Source organism: Chenopodium quinoa, unplaced genomic scaffold, assembly GCF_001683475.1.
Source record: "Chenopodium quinoa cultivar QQ74 unplaced genomic scaffold, ASM168347v1, whole genome shotgun sequence".
NCBI lineage: Eukaryota > Viridiplantae > Streptophyta > Magnoliopsida > Caryophyllales > Amaranthaceae > Chenopodium > Chenopodium quinoa.
The window spans coordinates 9430092-9448745 of NW_018744367.1; the positions used below are offsets into that span (position 1 = coordinate 9430092).

At 36.9% G+C, this 18654-nt stretch overlaps 1 protein-coding gene across 1 annotated transcript; it reads right to left on the bottom strand.

Moving 5' to 3' along the window:
* Positions 1-839: 839 nt before the first annotated feature.
* LOC110696746 lies at positions 840-1652 on the bottom strand. The gene has a single exon (XM_021874097.1). It carries the CDS (start codon positions 1650-1652, stop codon positions 840-842), a length of 813 nt encoding a protein of 270 aa, XP_021729789.1.
* Positions 1653-18654: the final 17002 nt, after the last annotated feature.

Genomic DNA, 18654 nt, shown 5'->3' on the forward strand with positions numbered 1-18654 from the left:
TAGAATTATTGGAAACCCTCGTGGGATTACCAATGGAGTTTGAACATCCCGCTGCACTATTCTCGGAATAACTTAAGCTTCTTCTTTCCTTTTGAGTGAGTCCAGAAGTAAGAGAGCTCCTCGAAGTTCCATGTTCAGAGATGTCCGGTTTTTGTTGATATGGAATTTCGGAACTTCCAGAAATAGGTTCAAGATGGTTGATGGGGTTTGTAATCGGATATGGGTACGAAATTTCGACTTGCATGTCGTCGGGGTTCTCAGGGGAACAAGGAGCTGGTGCATTTCTGTTACTCTTTGGGGTTGCGGCTTGATTATCGGTGATGGAATTGGTATCAATTTCTCGGGTGACTTTTTGTCCGTCAGCGAGCTTAGACGAGGTATTTTCTGGTTTTGATCCATTTGCTACATGGGATAAAATAGGGGAGGAGATGGTAGAAGAGGGAACCACGAGTTTAGCAGTGCTAGGGTTTTCTGGAGTTAACAGAGGAGAAAATGAATGGAGTAAAGAAGGAGATCGAGGAAATATTAATAGCTCTTGGAAGAGTTAAAGCATTCGAATTTAATGACATGTGTTGGAAATTGTCTTTAGCATGGATTACTGACAAAGATTCAGTATTTGAACTTTTGCTTGTAACAACTTCCAAAATCTTTTCCTTATGTTCAACATTCTTCAATTTATTTCCAATGAGAATGTCCTACTGGGACTTATGTGAAGTAGAACTTTCACTTAATTTTTTTTGCTTCTAAGATTGAGAAAGAGTGATTTTTTTGGAAGTAGTGGGGGCTATTTTTTTAATTATTATTATTATAAAATTTTTTATCAGAAGCTCCAAAAGAACTTAAAGGGTTGACTTTTTTGGGAATTTCTTTTTTGTATTTTCTTTTTCATCCACAGCTGGCTTTTTCTTGTTGGATCTCCTATTAGTAACAAGAGTCCAAGGCCCATAATCAGAATAACCCAACTCTTTAATAAGTGTCACATCTTGACAAGCAACAGAGTGAGGTGTACAATGGGCTGGGTAAGAAGGGCCTGCCAAACCTTTAGGATTAGAGCTCGGAGCAGGAAGAACAGGGCTTTCATCAGATTGATTCTCTGCTCCTGAACAACTATTGAGAGAAGGAGATGCACACTGATCCTTGGAATGCCACACCCTGCCACAGCTAAAACATAAAGAGGTAATATTCTCAAAGACAACCGATTGCCAGGCTCCACCAATCCATAATTTAGTGACTGACGGATTATTCAAGTTAACTTCAACACAGACACGTGCATATCTTCCTCGAGTGGTCTTATCTGTTGCATAATCGACTCTAATCGATTTTCTAACCAATTTGGCTATATCAAATAAAGCAAGCTTGTCATAGTACTCCACAGGGAGGTTAGGAAATCGGATCCAAACCGCCATTTGATCAAAATAATTTGATTCAGGTCTGTAGTTCGGTTTCCATTTAGAGATCATCAAGTAATGATCTAAAATGAACCATGGACCACCGAACAAAGCACGTTCATAGTCATCCATAAGAGAAAAACTAAATAAGATAACATTTCGTCCCAGATGAATAGTCTCAAGGGTACCCTTGATTTTCCACATAATTCTTGCTTGAGTGTCCATGAACTGAGGCCTAATAGAAACACCAAGACACTTTCCCATTAGATGAGATTACATGGTTGCCTTAATCGATGTAAAGTCTCCTTTGAGAATTGAACGGACAAAGCTTGATCAGGAATCATATCCTCTTGATCGTCCCAATCATTTGAAGAATTAATAATTTTCCTAGATTCTTCAAACCATTGGGAAGAAGAAGCCACAACTTCTCTGAATTTGAGAGACGATTGCACAACTTGCAAGCTATTCGAATTGGGAAGAAAAAGAGGAGGAGGATCATCCTCCATGATATTGTATAAGAGCAAAATATTTTAAAGAGAAAACAGAGCGAAATATTTTAGAGAGAGAATAGAGCGATAATCCCTTTACTATGTGATAAAAGTCTTGTAGATACATGGGTTGTATAAATTTTACATCAAAAGTTCAATCACCCAACCTATATAATAAGTAGGTCTTGTCAGGTCAACCTACATAAATGGGATGAAAACTTTGACCTCATACCGACCGATAATCTCTTGTGAAGAAGCTTAAGATGTATTTTTGGGTTGTGTCAATTTAACTTCTTTATAGAGCTATCAATTCCATTAGGTTTTATTTAATAATGACCTAAAATAAATTCCTAAGGCCCTGTTTTCTTCACCTTAAAAAATAATATTAAGTAAAAATAATTTCAATTCAGTAAAAATTAGTTCAGTTCAGTAAAATTAATTTCAGTTCGGGAAAAATAATTTCAGTTCAGTAAAAATAAGTTCAGTTTAGTAAAATTCAGTTTTCTTAAAGAAGAATTATAATAGAAAATCAGTAAAAATAATTTCAGTTCAGCAAAAATAATTTCAGTTCAGTAAAATTAATTTAAGTTCAACAAAAATAATTTCAGTTTAGTAAAAATAATTTCAGTTCAGGAAAATTAAGGTGAAGAGTACGACGCCTAAGTATATACCTATTAATCTAATTGTGTTACTCATTTGATATATATAATAGCTAGCTACTAATAACTGCACATATACAATTGGTTGTTTACTTTTATTTATTACTTATTTTAAACTTTTCAACTAATTGGACCATATTTATTTTTAACCCATAATATAAGATCTTGGTGTTTAAATATTGTTTGAAACTATTGATATAAATTATTTTAATTAATGTGTAATCCACCCATCATGTGCATAGAACAACTAAATGAATACTCCCTCCGTTTTTAAATACTTGCTCCATTTCTATTTTTTGCACTATTCATTTGTCATACTTTGACTAATGTTTGTGATTTATACATAAGAAAAAATATAGTCTTGTGGATACTTGTTGGAATCATCTCAATGAATAGATTATTAATTTTCAATTTCTTATTGATAATTAAATATATTAGTTATCAAAGATTAGCATCGACATGCGTATCCAAGAGAAATGAAGCAAGTATTTAAAAACGGAGGGATTATATGATACTCTCTCCGCCCCCTATTGATAGTCTCTTTATGGGCATTTTTCACGGGAATTAATAAACACAAATAAAAATAGTAAAAGTACATTGAAAAAGTAAATTGACATTGGATATGCAAAAAAGTTAAGAGAGAAAGTAATAAAAGTACATGGGAAAGTTAAATTTGCACAAATATTGTTGCAAATTGGAAGGAATTTTGGTAAAAAAAATTAATATTTATGGTTGTTAGAAAAAGCAAATGGGGTGAACATTTTGGGACTAAAATAAAATTTGCCCATAAGGGACTATCATTTGGGGACAGAGGAATTATGTGGTTGTATTGTACAACTAATTTAATGATAATTATTGCCCACATTCATTGTCTTTATTACTCCCTCCATTTCTTAAAAATGTCTCACTTTGACATTTTGCAATAATTATATAATTTACTTTCACCGATGTTAGTGATTAATCACACTCGTGTGAAAACTTGTTGGAATCATCTCAATGTATAAGGGCCTTTTCTGATTTACTGAGCTGACCTGAATGGAATATTTTATGAGAGGAGGATATTAGGAACTGAACTGAACCAAGCTGAACTTGTAACACCCCCAAATCTCCCTCTACGGAAATACCAGTATAATACATATAATTATACTGTAGAGATAGACTTGGGCGTATTACCGCTGCGTGATTACGCAAGGCTACTCAAATACTCAATAACATAACTTGCAGCGGAAAACTCAACTTTCTTTTATTAATGCTTATAAAAATAATAACATTGTTATGAGTACTCAAAATAAAGACAAGACCAACATTCCTAAACTAGGTGAAGCAAATCCCAGGACTCCCGTATGCTCATTCATGACTCCACCTGAAAATAGCCAACACTGCTTACTATAGACACCCAAATGTGTCTCCCTAAAACCAAACCCAGTGATGAATACCTTTCACGCCATTTGATTATCGAATAAAGCGAAAGTGTGAAAAGTCTAGTGATGAGGATGTTTTTATTAAAATATCTATTCTTTATGTTTTTAAAAATATTTCTTTTCTTACCTTATTTATGAAAAACGTGCATTCCAGTTTAGTTTGGTCCATGATAAGGGTCCAATAATTATGTAGTTGGATGGGGTTTGAAAAGACCTCCAACGATATATTATAATCCCAATTCCGATGAATAATGAGAAAGTTATGGCCAAAATACTAAACTAGGCCCGATTTGGTTTTTATATGCGGCCCAATGATCTAGAGGAGGGCCTATTATTAATTACCATTCCTAAAGCTATTAGGATTGATTATAGTCTTCTAGAATACTCTAGAAAGTTCTTTTAAATCCTAATGGAGTTAGGATTGATAATTTTGTTTTAAAGAGTTTGAAATTGAATAAAACTACTCCTTTTTAGAATCCTTGTTTTGTACGAAGTTGAATATATTCAGATTTTATTTTTGTGCTTCATAATTTTTATCAAAATTTTATATGGTTGGATAGATCTTGAAATTATATTTCCAATTACATATTATAATATTAAATCCAAGCTATAACGAAAAAGATATGAATGGAATATGAAACTCTATCCAAAACTGACACTCTTCCACTATTTAGAAAATATGTTTTTATCTACAAAATATTTTAATATTATTCTGATTGGGTTAGAAAGTAGACTTCAAGAGCTTTCCAAAGACATATTATATGACTTATTTGGACTTTTGGATCAAAAGATATGATAAAAACAAAATCCGCAAAAATGGTCTTGCAGCGCTGGACGACAGGACTGTCGCCTGGCGACCTTGGCGTTTGGCGCTGCACTGCAGCGTTTGGCGACAGGCGCGTGTTTGGCGTTCTGGTCGTGTTTTATTCTTTTCGAAACTCTGATTCGTTTTTTTTATCATATCCAGCTGATTTTCTCTATAAATAGCCTCATAAAACCTCTATTTTCAATCATCAATTTTCATCAATTCACTCTATCACCCTCTCTCATCAAGAATCTCTTGATTACTCTCTCTCTCTTTTTTCTAAACTAGCCTTTTTCATACAAAATTCCACATTCACAAGATCTAGAAACACTTAGCCAAGTTCGAAGTTGCCTTCGCCCTAGACGTGAAAGGTTTTAATTTCTGAGGGTTTGGTCCCTAATCTCTATTTCAATTATTTTAATTTAATTGTTTGTTTGATTATTTTTCTTGAAGTTACTAACGCGTGTATTTTGTAATTAGAAAGAGGTACGAAGCATCCAAGTAAGTGCTTTAATTAATTTTATTGATATTATGATTTAAAAATCATGTTTAGATTGTTATTATGATTCCTAGTATCATGTTTAGGGTAATAACTATAATTTCTAAGATCAAATATGACAATTGTGATTCTTGTGATGCTTCCTATTTCTTTCCTAATATCATGTTAGTATCATGTTAGGGTTAAAGCTTTGATTTTTATATGTTTAGCGACATGCTAGGGTTTGTTATTAATCTTGTTAGTATCATGCCTAGGATCTATCTTGCTATTATTATGTTTTAACATGATTATGATTGTTATTATTATTATTATTATTATGTTTATGATTATTATTATGTTGCTTGATTATATTTATTATTATTATTACTTGATCACGCCTTTTATGCATGTTTAAAGGGAATTGGTACCTATAATCACACTTAATAAGATAATTAATAATCTTGTTTAGGGTTAATTTGATTATAATTCAAGTGATCGCCAATAATAGTTTTGTTTGTGCATTAATATTTAACCAATATAGATAAACAGGTTTAGGGTAAACCTATTGATTGCATGTTAAGCGCACATGAATACGACCAGAATAAAGTAGGGGCCTATTATTAGGGCAGGTTCAATCTCTTTTAGGTTGGATTTATACCTTCATCCCCAAACTACCAGTCATGGTTCCAAGCCTATTGGAGTTGACGATCTCCTAGATCGTTATGGGGTGTAACTTTTACCTCGTGAACGGTTTACAAGTTCCTAAAACTTGTTGGCGACTCTTTTGCTCTATCTTCCTTCCCTTTGGATGCCATCATGCTTAAGTGTATGATCACAGTGGGGTTCAAGTTTGGGGTAATGCTTGAAATATTCCCTACACTTACCATTACGGTAAACAGGGAGAACCAAAACAAATAGGAAATACGGATTAGAAAAATATGCTAATTTAAGTACGATAAGTGCAAGATAATGAGAACTCAATTTATTTGCAAACATGCTTTGAAAATCAATTCCAATAATTAATCTAATGAATTCCAAACTCATTATTCCAAAATCAATTTCAATGGTTCAATAATCAAAATAATTAATAAAACCAATTCCTTTAAAAATCCAATTCCTTTATTAAGAACCAATTTCTTTTAATTCAATTCCTCACCCAAATGTGCACACCCCTCCAAGCTAGTCTCTTTATATTACAAGACTATTCTTGAGGAAAGACCCGGTCATACAAAGTCCAAGACCTTATCAATAAACCAAATCCGTATAGTGGGATCACCAACATGCTTATAAAGCATTAATAATAATAATAATAATAATAATAATAATAATAATAATAATAATAATAATAATAATAATAATAATAATAATAATAATAATAATAATAATAATAATAATAATAATAATAATTCTTCAATGGTACAATAAATCCTTTTAATATCCAATAGTTCTAATATAATTCAAAATTCATTTTATTAATTCCACCTGCTTTCAAAATCAAACCTTGTAAATAAATACTTGAGAATAAAATCTCATATTAATTAATAGCTTTTCAAAATCAACAACTCTTCCTTGAAAAACCTTTATTTAATTCAACAAACCTTTTAAAATCAACTCCTTTATTTTAACACGATAATTAATCAAAACCATTCAAAACATGAATAAAAACTCAATTATTCAAAATACTTTTATTAAGATCAATACATTTAAACATAATTTATTTAAAAATCATAATTCAAATCAATTTAATTCAATCACCAATTAAATCATGTAAAACATATTATTCAAACCAATCAATTTCAAAGGTATCTAGCCACCTAAACGTACCTTGATCCTTGCTAGCAAAACCACACAAAATAAAATAACCTCAAGAACCTTGATTCCGAATATCAATCAATACATCGTACTTTCAAAGTTCAATCACGAATACACCTTGCAAACATTACTAGAAAATAGGCAAATAACGACGGAAATTTTCAGTTGGAAACATCCCATTTTCCATCGGAAAACCCGTTTTCGACGAAAATTCCGTCGAAACTGGTTGTCGGAAAACCTTTTGTCGGAAATGGGCCTTTTCCGTCGGAACCACTATTCAGATGGAATTTCCGACGGAATTCAGTCCGCCGGAAGTTATTTTAAGGCCCGAAATAGTCCTTCAGAAATGTACGACGAAATGTATTATGCCGGAAATTTTCGACGAAAATTCCGTCAAAAAATGCTTTTAAAAAAACCAAAAAAATGCCTACCCCCACCAGCAGCCACCACCCCATGGCACCAGCCACCACCCCAGCCCATCTAACCCGTACCTTCACCCGCTACCCAACACACCAAAACCTCCACCAAAACCCACCTAACCAAACCAGACCCCTCTAACCCTACCCCCACAGAACCAACCACCACCCACCTCCCAACCCACCTAACCCGTACCACCACCAATACGAAACCAGAACCCACAAACCAAACCAGACCCCCTAACCCTAAACAACCAGACCCACCACCTTAACCTACCCCACCTAACCTTAGCCTATATTTACAACCCTAACCCTCACAAATTCGGCCGAACCCCCCAACCTAAGCAAACCACCACCACCGTGGCCGCCGAATACCACAATCACCACCAAAAATTAACAAAAAAAATTAAAGAAAGAAAATTGAAATAAAATAAGATACATACCTTAATTCGACAACACATGACCTCAAAATTGGGTTTAAGAGGTTAAATTCGACCATTAAAACTTTAGATCTAGATTTTTCATGGTCGAATTTGACCCGAAAACCTTTGGTTTCAACTTGAGAAGTGAGGAAAAGGGCAAAAACAGATGAAATTGTTGTCGGTGATGGTGATGTTGTTGATGTCGGTGGTGAAATCGGTGGTGAGCGTTGTCGGTGGTGGTGGAGGATACGCGATTTTCAACAGAGAGGAAAGTAGAGGAGCGAAAGAAGAGAAGAACAAGAGTGGAGAAGAGAACAGGAGAAGAGAACGAGAGGAGAGAGGAAAGAGGAGAAGAGAACGACAGAGAAGGAGAAAGAGGGATAATGAAGAGGAAAGAGGATAAAGAGAGGAGAGAGAAGAGGAAAAGAGGCGTAAAGCGGGCAGTGTAGGGTTTTTAGAATTTGGGTTTTTATTTTTTTAAAAAATTATATTCCGACGGAAAGTTCCGTCTGAAATTTCCAACAAACTTTAAATCTGTTAGAAAAGACATTTTCCGATGGAATTTTCCGTCAGAACACATATATTCAGACGAATTTTTATTCAGTCGGAAATTTCCGACGGAGTTGCGACGGAATTGTTGAATTCTTTGAAAATTAATCTGTCGGAAATTTTGACTTTTCCGACGGAATAATGTGTCCGTCAGAACCATTCCATCTCTATTTGCCTGTTTTCTAATTGTAAAATAACATAACTATAAGGTTATCACAACATAAACTCAAATCTAATGTGCATGGACTATAAAACTCTTTTAAAATAATACTTTAATATAAAATTATAACTTTGAAATAGGTATTTGTATTTTAGAAAACTAACCATGAAGAAGACGAAGGAATAGGATTAAAGAGAATGAAATTTTCGTTGGAAAGAATAGGCAAAACTTGCAGAGTCCATAATTCCTTCAATATAACTCTGAATTGGGTGATTCTTCATCGTAAACTCAAGGATTTTTTGAGAGGAACAATCTTCCTTGAAACATTAATACCCCAAAAACTGATTAGAAGTTCCCGAAAACTGGCTTCAAAGATAAACGAGATGATTTGTGTAAAAAGAGGAGAAGAAAAGTATGAAAAACGTTTAGGGAAAAGAAGAAGAAGAGAGAAGAAGAGAATTGGGTTTTTGGTGTGAAGAATATGAGGGGTATGAAGGGGTATTTATAGGCTCATGAATTAGAGAATTATGGTAGGAGAATGTAGGAATAATTATGGTAAAAAGAATTATGTAATTACTAGGAAAAGTGAATAAAGAAATATGGAAACTTTTGATATTAAGGTGATTAAGAATAATAGAATTTAGGAAAGTGTGTTGTCATGCACATAATATGGAAAAAGAGATTGCTTGGGGAATAAATGACAGGGTAAAGTCGTATCCCCTAATCAAAAGTAATTACCTAAGTCCTCTAACTAATGTAGATAGGGAAGTAGGGTCGAACTCCACAGGGAAACAAGTCTTTCTACTCCTAATTAATTATTATAATCTAAATTATCTAAGTAACCAATATTATTGTGAATAAATTTTATACTACGAATAATAAGGTCAAAAGAAATAAAGTAAGGGAAAATCAAATATTAAAAGACCTAGGGCATAGGTTCACTAATAAATAATATTCCAGGGCATATCATAATAAGCAATCATCAAGCATTGATTAATCAGATTATAAAGGGCTTTCGCTACATATTATAATCACAGAGTTAATTTACTGGTATTAAATCTCATCTGTTGAATCTCGACTTAACCATTTATAAATTAGTCCGCCTATTGAAACTACGCCTAAACATCAATTCTCATCTGTCGAATCTCGAATTAATATTGCTAAACTCATACAATTAAATCTGGCCAAACCTAATTGCATAGCATTAAATCAATCAATAGGGAATTAACCAAGCATTGATAATTAACAATCACAAAATTACCCCTTCATATCATTTATTAGATCCCCATAAACCCTAGAAATAAAACTACTCAAGCATCATCATAACTAAACTAATCAAATAAATAAAGCAAAGCATAATCAAAAGAAGTAAATAAAATAGCTGAAATTAAAAGAGAAGAAATTGTTACCAAAAGAAATCTGGATTAATGAAAGTAATTAAGAACAAAAGTTGAGAGAGAATTTAAGAGAGAGAAAATATCCTAAGTAGAGAGAGAAAATCTAAAGAAGAAGGTAATCCAAAATTACGTACATAATTCGTACTAAAACATTCCTCAAAACAAAAATTAAAACTAATCTAATCAACTCTGAGAAAAACACGCGCCCGATCTGGCGAAGGACAGCCCGATCGGGCCCGCCTTTTTGCCTTGCCTGCTGTTGGTGTGCCGCGCCCGATCGAGCTTACGCTCACCCGATCTGGCGCGCCTCTTCCTTGAGGGTTCTTATGCGCGCAGCCGCCCGATCGGGCGTAAGCTTTCCCGATCGGGCCCGGTCTTCTTCTTCGAGGCTTGGATTTTGATTGGGCTTAATTCCTCAGCCTAATCCGGATTTCCTCATCGGATCTTGATTAATCGATCCAATAGCACCGGTATCTCGTACCGAGCCCTTAATCACCGGTTCTCACCGATCCTGGGCTTCAAGAGTGGTCGTGTCCTTCTAGCTTCCGTAGTTGATCCATGAAAACCCGGGAAAATGCTCCAAAAGTGCAATTTCCTGTAAAATACAACTAAAACTATGAAAACACAAATTAGTAATAAAAGTGGCTCTAAAGAGCTAAAAAAACTACTAATTATGACCATGGGACGGGGGTAAAACACTATATAAATTGGACATATCAAACTCCCCCAAGCCAAACCTTTGCTTGTCCCTAAGCAAAGAGCTCATCAATGAACATATAAAACATGCCTCATCCCAATAAACAAAATCAAGCACAAACGATTCAAGATAAATCAAATGAACATGCTTCAATGTCAATCAATCTCATACATCTAATTATCATTCATCCCCAACAATTGCCAAGTAAAGCAAACCACATGAGCATATAGAATTCAAGACTAGTGCTCACACACTCAACTCTCATTTATGTGGCGAGTAAAAGATGTACTCGATCGCTCTCCAACCAACCCCTTTATTTGTGAACAATGTCCACCCATATCACACTCTCGTGTGTTTAAAACAATGAACGCTCAACCTACTAGTCGACTCGAAATATGTCAAGTCATAACTTGCATTGATAAACAACACTTTCACATTCATACAACTCTATGCACAAAGGTCATAAGGTCTTTAAAGCTTGTAATGTAAGGCTAGGGTAAAGGGTAGGATAAATTTGGGAATATGTGAGAGAAAAGCTATGCTTAAGGGAGAAAATACTAATAAAACCCATGATCAAAATTAATAATGATCAACATCTCCAACACAACCAACTCTACAAAAGTCCACCAAACAATCCCATACATAACAACAATCCCAACACTTACATATTCACTCACAAAGTATGATAATAGGAAATAGAGTGAATTAAAACAAACTTTGAACCACTTATTCTTTTTCTTCTTTTTTTTTTTCAAACTTGAACTCATTTTTTTCTTTTGAATTTTTTCTCTTTTTTTTTCTTGAACAACCTTCAAATAGAACATTTGAACATATGAAACAACTTTTTTTCTTTGCTCTTCTTTTTTTTTTTCTTTTTAACTCGTATTGGAAATTTCAACTCTGTAACACAACATATCAATATTTTCCAATCACAAAATCAAAGAACAATCACTCTTCTTTTATTCCCACATTGTGCAAATAATGTGCACACCACAACTCCCTCACCTCACCAACTAACAGCTCCCCCAAGCCAAGCTTGGGACTAGTAACCAATGGGGCTCATATAGGCTTGTAATGTGGCTAAATAAACAATAAAAGGGCACAAGCAACAACATGGGTAACAAGAAGGGAACAAATGTATCTAATTTCGTCTGAAGGCTTCCTAAGAGAACAAATGACTTCGTCCTCCTCAATGTGCATAATATTAAGCTATATAAACATTACTAATAGTTGCAAACCAATACTCAAATTCATTGACATACCAGGAACTAACACACATTCCTAACCAAATCAACTAGTCGAGCACTATATTCACAAATAGTTGGCAAAATTGACGCATGTTTAGGAATCCAAACAATTAAACTTCAAATCATGATCAACAAATTCACAATGCTCATTATCATATACCAAGAATCAAAACAATATTTTCTAAGTATGGGACACAGGGAAGCATGAATTACAATTCATTGGAACGTATTTTTGAAAAAACAAATTTCTAATTTTTTTGTATTTTTTTCATAAGGAAAAGCGATAAAAACTACACTAGGAAAGCAATAAATAGAGAAGAGATAAAGAAAGTTACCATATATACTAGAAATCTCCCCCCAAGCCAAATCAAGCAATGCCCTCATTGACTTGGGAAGGTAGCTAGGAGAAGCTACTCCTCATCGTCATCCATCCTCTCATATCCTCCTCCATAGCTCGAGCCGGCACCACCCTGGCTCGTTCCAGCACCACCATAACCCAAACCACCTGCAAAGTAGTTAGGGTTCACATTCCCCCCCATACCCCCAAAAGGAGCGTCACCCCCATATCCATGCACTAAAGAGTAGTCCACATAAGTACCAAATGCACCGGGGTGAGAATACCCTCCTTGGGAGTATTGGAACCAGTCGGGAACTAATGCCTCGGGGGGAATAGCCCCTCGGCGTCCATAGTCATCGTACATGGGGTATAGACCCCTTCCGAGGTTCCTCTCTATGTGTCCTACCCGTCTATCCAAGGTGCTTAACCTAGAATCTAGGTTTTGCATCATACCCTCAACTCTCCCTTGCCCCATCTCTATACGGTCCAATTGGCTCCTAAAAGCCGAAAAGTCATAAGGGGCATTGGGGTCGACGTTATAGTCGACCGAGGAAGTAGGTACGCCATAGGTGAAGGGTGGAGGTGGTGGGTAGTGTGGTGAATGGTGTTGGGGTGAATGGTCTTGGGGAGATTGGTGGGGTTGTGGTGAAGGGTGAGGTGCTTGAACCTCACCTTGACAGTTAATCTCAAATGTATAGGAAGGCTTCCCCTTCTCAAATTTGGTCAAGGCGGGGTTGGGTAAGGTGAAGGCTTGGTCCCTCCTACCAGATTTTCGGTGGACTATCCACCAAGTGTCACCCCCCACAGTTTGCACCCAGTTTAGACTCCTTAAATAGGCTAGGTCCATGAGGTTTGAGCCTACAACTTTCCTATGCCCATCCGGGCTCCAACCTAGGTGTTTTTTGGCAATGTGGGTCACTAAGCCCCCAAAATAAATAGGTACCCTAGACCTACTCGCTTTGGCCGCATTGGCCTCCCTCTGGAAGTGATTGGCTATCCTATGGGGTATGTTCAATTTTTCAGCGTTAGGAATTACATAGGATGCTAATAGTTCCAATTCATCCCTCCTCACATTTGCCGGTTCATGCCTCCCAAAAATAGTGAGGCCGACAAATCTTTGCCAAAATTTTGGGACGGGATGTTGAATCCACGTCCCTTTGGCGTGTTGGAGGTTAGCCAAATCCTCCCCAGTTAGCCTCTTATAGACCACGACAGTGTGGTCTTGAGAGGGTTCGATCGGTTTATCCGATTTCAAATCAAACAACTTTCCAAATTCTTTAAGAGTTAATCTCACATCGTTGTTCAATAATCGGAATTGCACATGAGTGATTAATACATTCATTTTAATAACATTAAAACTTGAGATAAATTCTAATGTTAAATAGTTATATGTATCATGGCACATTTGAAAGAAACCACTCATGCCTATACCTTTAAACAATTTTTCCACATATTTATCTAGCCCTAATCTAGATAATGTGGGATGATGAACAAAGCGGGTTGAGACTACCTGTCAATCAATGAGGTTTAGCATCCTAGCCCGATGTTCCTCCAAGGTGATAACAACCTCCTCCCATCCCGGTACTTGAAGCTCCGGGTTGACCGTGGGTTGTTGTGCCCTTGAAATTTCACCCCTTTGTGTCCTTGAACGTTTAGAAGCCATTGTATGTGGAAAATTGGGTATTTGGAGCTTTATCTCTCTAAGGGTTTCAAGGAAGTATGAGAGAAAGTGGGAGAAAATGGGTGGAAAATGTAGAGGAAGGTGTGAGGATTAAGAATATGTAAGAAATTTGAGGTTTTGATGGGTGAATTTGAGGAGATCTTGGATTGAACGTGGAGTTGAAGGTTTGAAAATGAAGGTTTTAGAGAGAGGAAGTGTGAAGGAGAAAGAAGAAGTAAGGAAGAAAAAGAAAAGAGAAAGGGAGAAGGGGGTTTAAAACCCCGGATTAAAAAGGCGCGCCCGATCGGGCGAGCCTCGCCCGATCGGGCGAAGGTGGCTTATGCTGATTTGCAAAGTGCGCGCCCGAAAGTGTGAAGGAATTGCCATTTTGCCCGCTTGATCGGGCGAGCTTCGCCCGATATTTCTTTTTTGGCACTCGATTTCTCCAAAAATCCGCCCGATCGGGCGAAATTTCCCTTGATTTCTTCCCTGACATGCGCGCCCGATCGGGACTCCTTGCCCGATCAGGCGAATTTAAGCTCCGATAAAATCAATATTTCGCGCCCGATCGGGGGTCGTTGCCTGGTCGGGCGAAGTTTTCTGCAATTCTAACCTTTGGTGCGCGCCCGATCGGGCGAGGCTCACCTGATCGGGATCGTACCAAGGCCTGGAGCTTCTCTTTCTTCGCCTATATTTTTTTTTCTCTTGAAACCTCCGTACTTTGTGATCTAAAACCTGTAAAAAATACTCATAAAAGGTAAAATTCACTCTCATCACCTCTCTAAGAAAAAGTAAAAAATAAAAATAAAATAAAGAATTATTCTAGAAAGCAAGAAATACGGGTTGCCTCCCGCAAAGCGCTGGTTTATCTAGGTCCTGCACGACCCTCTTACCACAGTGAAACTCAGATTGAATCAGAACCGCTTAGGTGAAGTAATTCAACTGCACCAATTGTAGCCCCCTCATGATATAGCTTGAGTCTTTGGCCATTAACCTTAAACTCGTTACCATGTTCATCGAAAACCTCCACAGAACCGAATTTATTGGCCCTTTTTACAATAAAAGGACCCGACCACCATGACCTTAACTTTCCTGGGAAAAGTTTAAGTCGAGAGTTGAATAGTAACACTTTATCACCCTCCTTGAATTCTTTCGGAAGGATCATCTTGTCATGCCACTTCTTCGTCTTCTCTTTGTAGACTCGAGCACTAATCATAGGCCGTCAACCTAAACTCATCGAGTTGATTAAGTTGAAGTAACCTCTTTTCTCCCGCTAGTTTGGCATCTAAATTGAGCTCCTTAATAGCCCAGTATGCCTTATATTCGAATTCGACCGGGAGATGACATGCTTTGCCGTACACGAGTCCATACGGAGTAGTACCTATAGGGGTCTTGAATGCAGTTCTGTACGCCCATAGGGTGTCGTCCAACTTGTCGCTCCAATATTTCCTTGACTTTTCCACCACCTTCTCTAGAATGGACTTGATCTCACGGTTAAAACCTCAACTTGGACACTAGTTTGGGGGTGGTAGGCTAAACCTGTCCTATGGTAGACACCATACTTTTTGAGGAGGGTGTCTAACTTCCGTTCATGAAAGTAAGATCCTCCGTCACTTATTATTGCTCTAGGTACGCCAAATCTTGGAAAGATGGTCTTCTTGAAAAGTCTGTGGACCACCTTGGCATCATTGGTAGGAGTGGAGATGGCCTCAACCCACTTGGATACATAGTCGACGGCGACAAGAATATAACGGTTCCCTTTTGAAGAAGGGAACGGTCCCATGTAGTCAACGCCCCAAACGTCAAAAATTTCAACTTTTAAAATTCCTGTTTGGGGCATCTCATGCCACCGCGAGATGTTGCCAGTCCTCTGGCAAGAGTCACAAGCCTGCACAAAAATGTTAGCATCCTTAAACATTGTAGGCCAATAGAATCCCGACTCATTAATCTTGACCGCCATTTTAGTGGGGCCATGATGTCCTCCATATGGTGAGGTGTGGCAACTAGTAAGCACACCGTGGACTTCCCATTCGGGAACAAACCTGCGAAAAAATCCATCTGCACACTCACGAAACAAAAAAGGGTCATCCCAAAAATAATGTTTAACATCAGAAAGGAATTTCTTTTTTTGTTGATAGGACAAGTCAGGAGGTAGAGTTCCACCTACTAAATAATTAGCAAAATCTGCATACCATGGGTGTTGCTCTACAACTGCATAAAGGTTGTCATCAGGGAAAGAATCATCTATATGTAGAGAATCCTTACACTCATCATACCTGATACGTGACAAGTGGTCTGCCACTACGTTCTCTGCTCCCTTTTTATCTTTTATTTCTATGTTGAAGTCTTGGAGCAAGAGAACCCATCGGAGTAGCCTTGGCTTTGATTCCGCCTTAGCTATCAAGTACTTTAATGCTGCATGGTCAGTAAAAACAATGACTTTAGAACCAACAAGATATGATCTAAATTTTTCTAAAGCATAAATAACAGCAAGAAACTCCTTTTCCATAGTGGCATAGTTGACTTGGGCTTCATCTAAAGTTTTGCTTGCATAATAAATAGCATGCAAAACCTTGTCCTTTCTCTGTCCAAGCACGGCTCCTAGCGCAAAGTAACTTGCATCACACATGATCTCAAAAGGAAGGTTCCAATCGGGAGCACATATGATGGGTGCCGATATCAAAGCCTTCTTAATCCTGTTGAAAGCCTCAAGACACTCGTCAGTAAAAATAAAAGGAGCATCCTTGAGCAAAAGCTGAGTCAGTGGTTTAGAAATTTTAGAAAAATCTTTGATAAAGCGGCGATAAAACCCCGCATGACCCAAGAAACTTCTAACTCCCTTAACATGAACTAGAGGAGGTAATTGCTCAATCACTAATATCTTAGCTTTGTCTACTTGTATGCCCTTATCAGATACAATGTGACCTAGGACTACTCCCTCTGTCACCATAAAGTGACATTTTTCCCAATTTAGAACTAAGTTGCACCACATCTTTTCAAAATTTTAGCGAGATTAATTAAGCATGAATCAAATGAAGAACCTTACACGCTAAAATCATCCATAAAGACTTCCATAATAGACTCTATGAAATCAGAAAAAATGCTCATCATACAACGTTGAAAAGTAGCGGACGCATTACATAAACCAAAGGGCATTCTACGATAAGCAAAAGTGCCATAAGGGCATGTAAAAGAAGTAGTTTCCTGATCTTCAGGGTGAATCGGAATTCGGAAAAATCCCAAATACCCATCCAAATAGCAAAATAATTTATGATTATCTAACCTCTCAAGCATTTGATCTATAAAGGGAAGAGGGAAGTGGTCCTTTTTAGTGGCGATATTTAATCTACGATAATCAATGCACATACGCCACCCTGTGACAGTTCTAGTGGGAATTAATTCATTTTTTTCATTGGTTATCACAGTCATCCCACCCTTTTTTGGCACTACCTGCACAGGACTTACCCATTTGGAGTCAGAAATAGGATAGATAATACCTACATCAAGTAATTTCATAACCTCCTTCTTGACTACCTCCTGCATGTTGGGATTTAATCTTCGTCGGGGTTGAATGCAGGGCTTATAGTTGTCCTCTAGATTTATCCTGCGCATACAAAAATCAGGGCTAATACCCTTGAGATCATCAATACTGTACCCAATAGCTTTCTTATGGGTTTTGAGAACCCCTAGAAGTTGGGAAGTTTGTAGGTCAGTAAGTGCAGTACTGATGATCACGGGGTATAGTTCATGTTCATCAAGAAAAATATTTTTTAAATGAGAAGGGAGAGGTTTTAGCTCAGGTTTCTTGACCTCTACAGGTTTTGATTCCTGAACTAAATTTACTACCTTCATTGTTTCCTTGGGGCTTAACTCTTTTAAGGAAAGAGCCTTTTCAATATCTTGTACCTCATTACCCCAAACTCTTGCATTGTCTCTAGATAAATTCCCGCATAGAACTTCCTCTAGGGGATCCCTCGCGAGAACCTGTGGCAAGCTATCTTCACAAATATCATCCATTATATCAATATAACAACAATTTTCCTCTAACATAGGCCCTTTCAAAACTTTCCCTAAATTAAAAGTAACATTGTCGTCACCTACAGAAAGGGTTAGTTTACCATTTTTAACATCTATAATTGCTCCTGCAGTATGGAGAAAAGGCCTACCTAATATAATGGGTATTTGCGTATCCTCTGCCATGTCTAATACAACAAAATCAACAGGTATAAAAAATTTACCAACTCTGATAGGGACGTCCTCTGAAATACCTAAGGGGTATTTTACCGAACGATCTGCAATTGGCAAAGTTATATTAGTAACTTTTAATTCTCCCATATTAAGTTTAGCACAGACAGACGATGGCATGACACTGACACTAGCACCCAAATCACACAAAGCTTTATCAATAAAAACATTTCCTATATGACAAGGGATAGAAAAACTACCGGGATCCTTTAATTTAGGAGGGGATTTGTTTTTCAATAAAGCGCTATACTCCTCTGTGAAAGCTACAATTTCTACTTCATTAAAGGCCCTTTTCCTAGTCAGAATGTCTTTCATAAATTTAGCATAAGCAGGAACTTGAGTGATTAAATCAGTAAAAGGAACTGTTACCTGCAGGTTTTTCACAACCTCTAAAAACTTACCAAATTGTTTATCAAACTTACTCTTCAGTTGTCTATTAGGGAATGGAAAATTGATAACCGGGCTCTGCACAT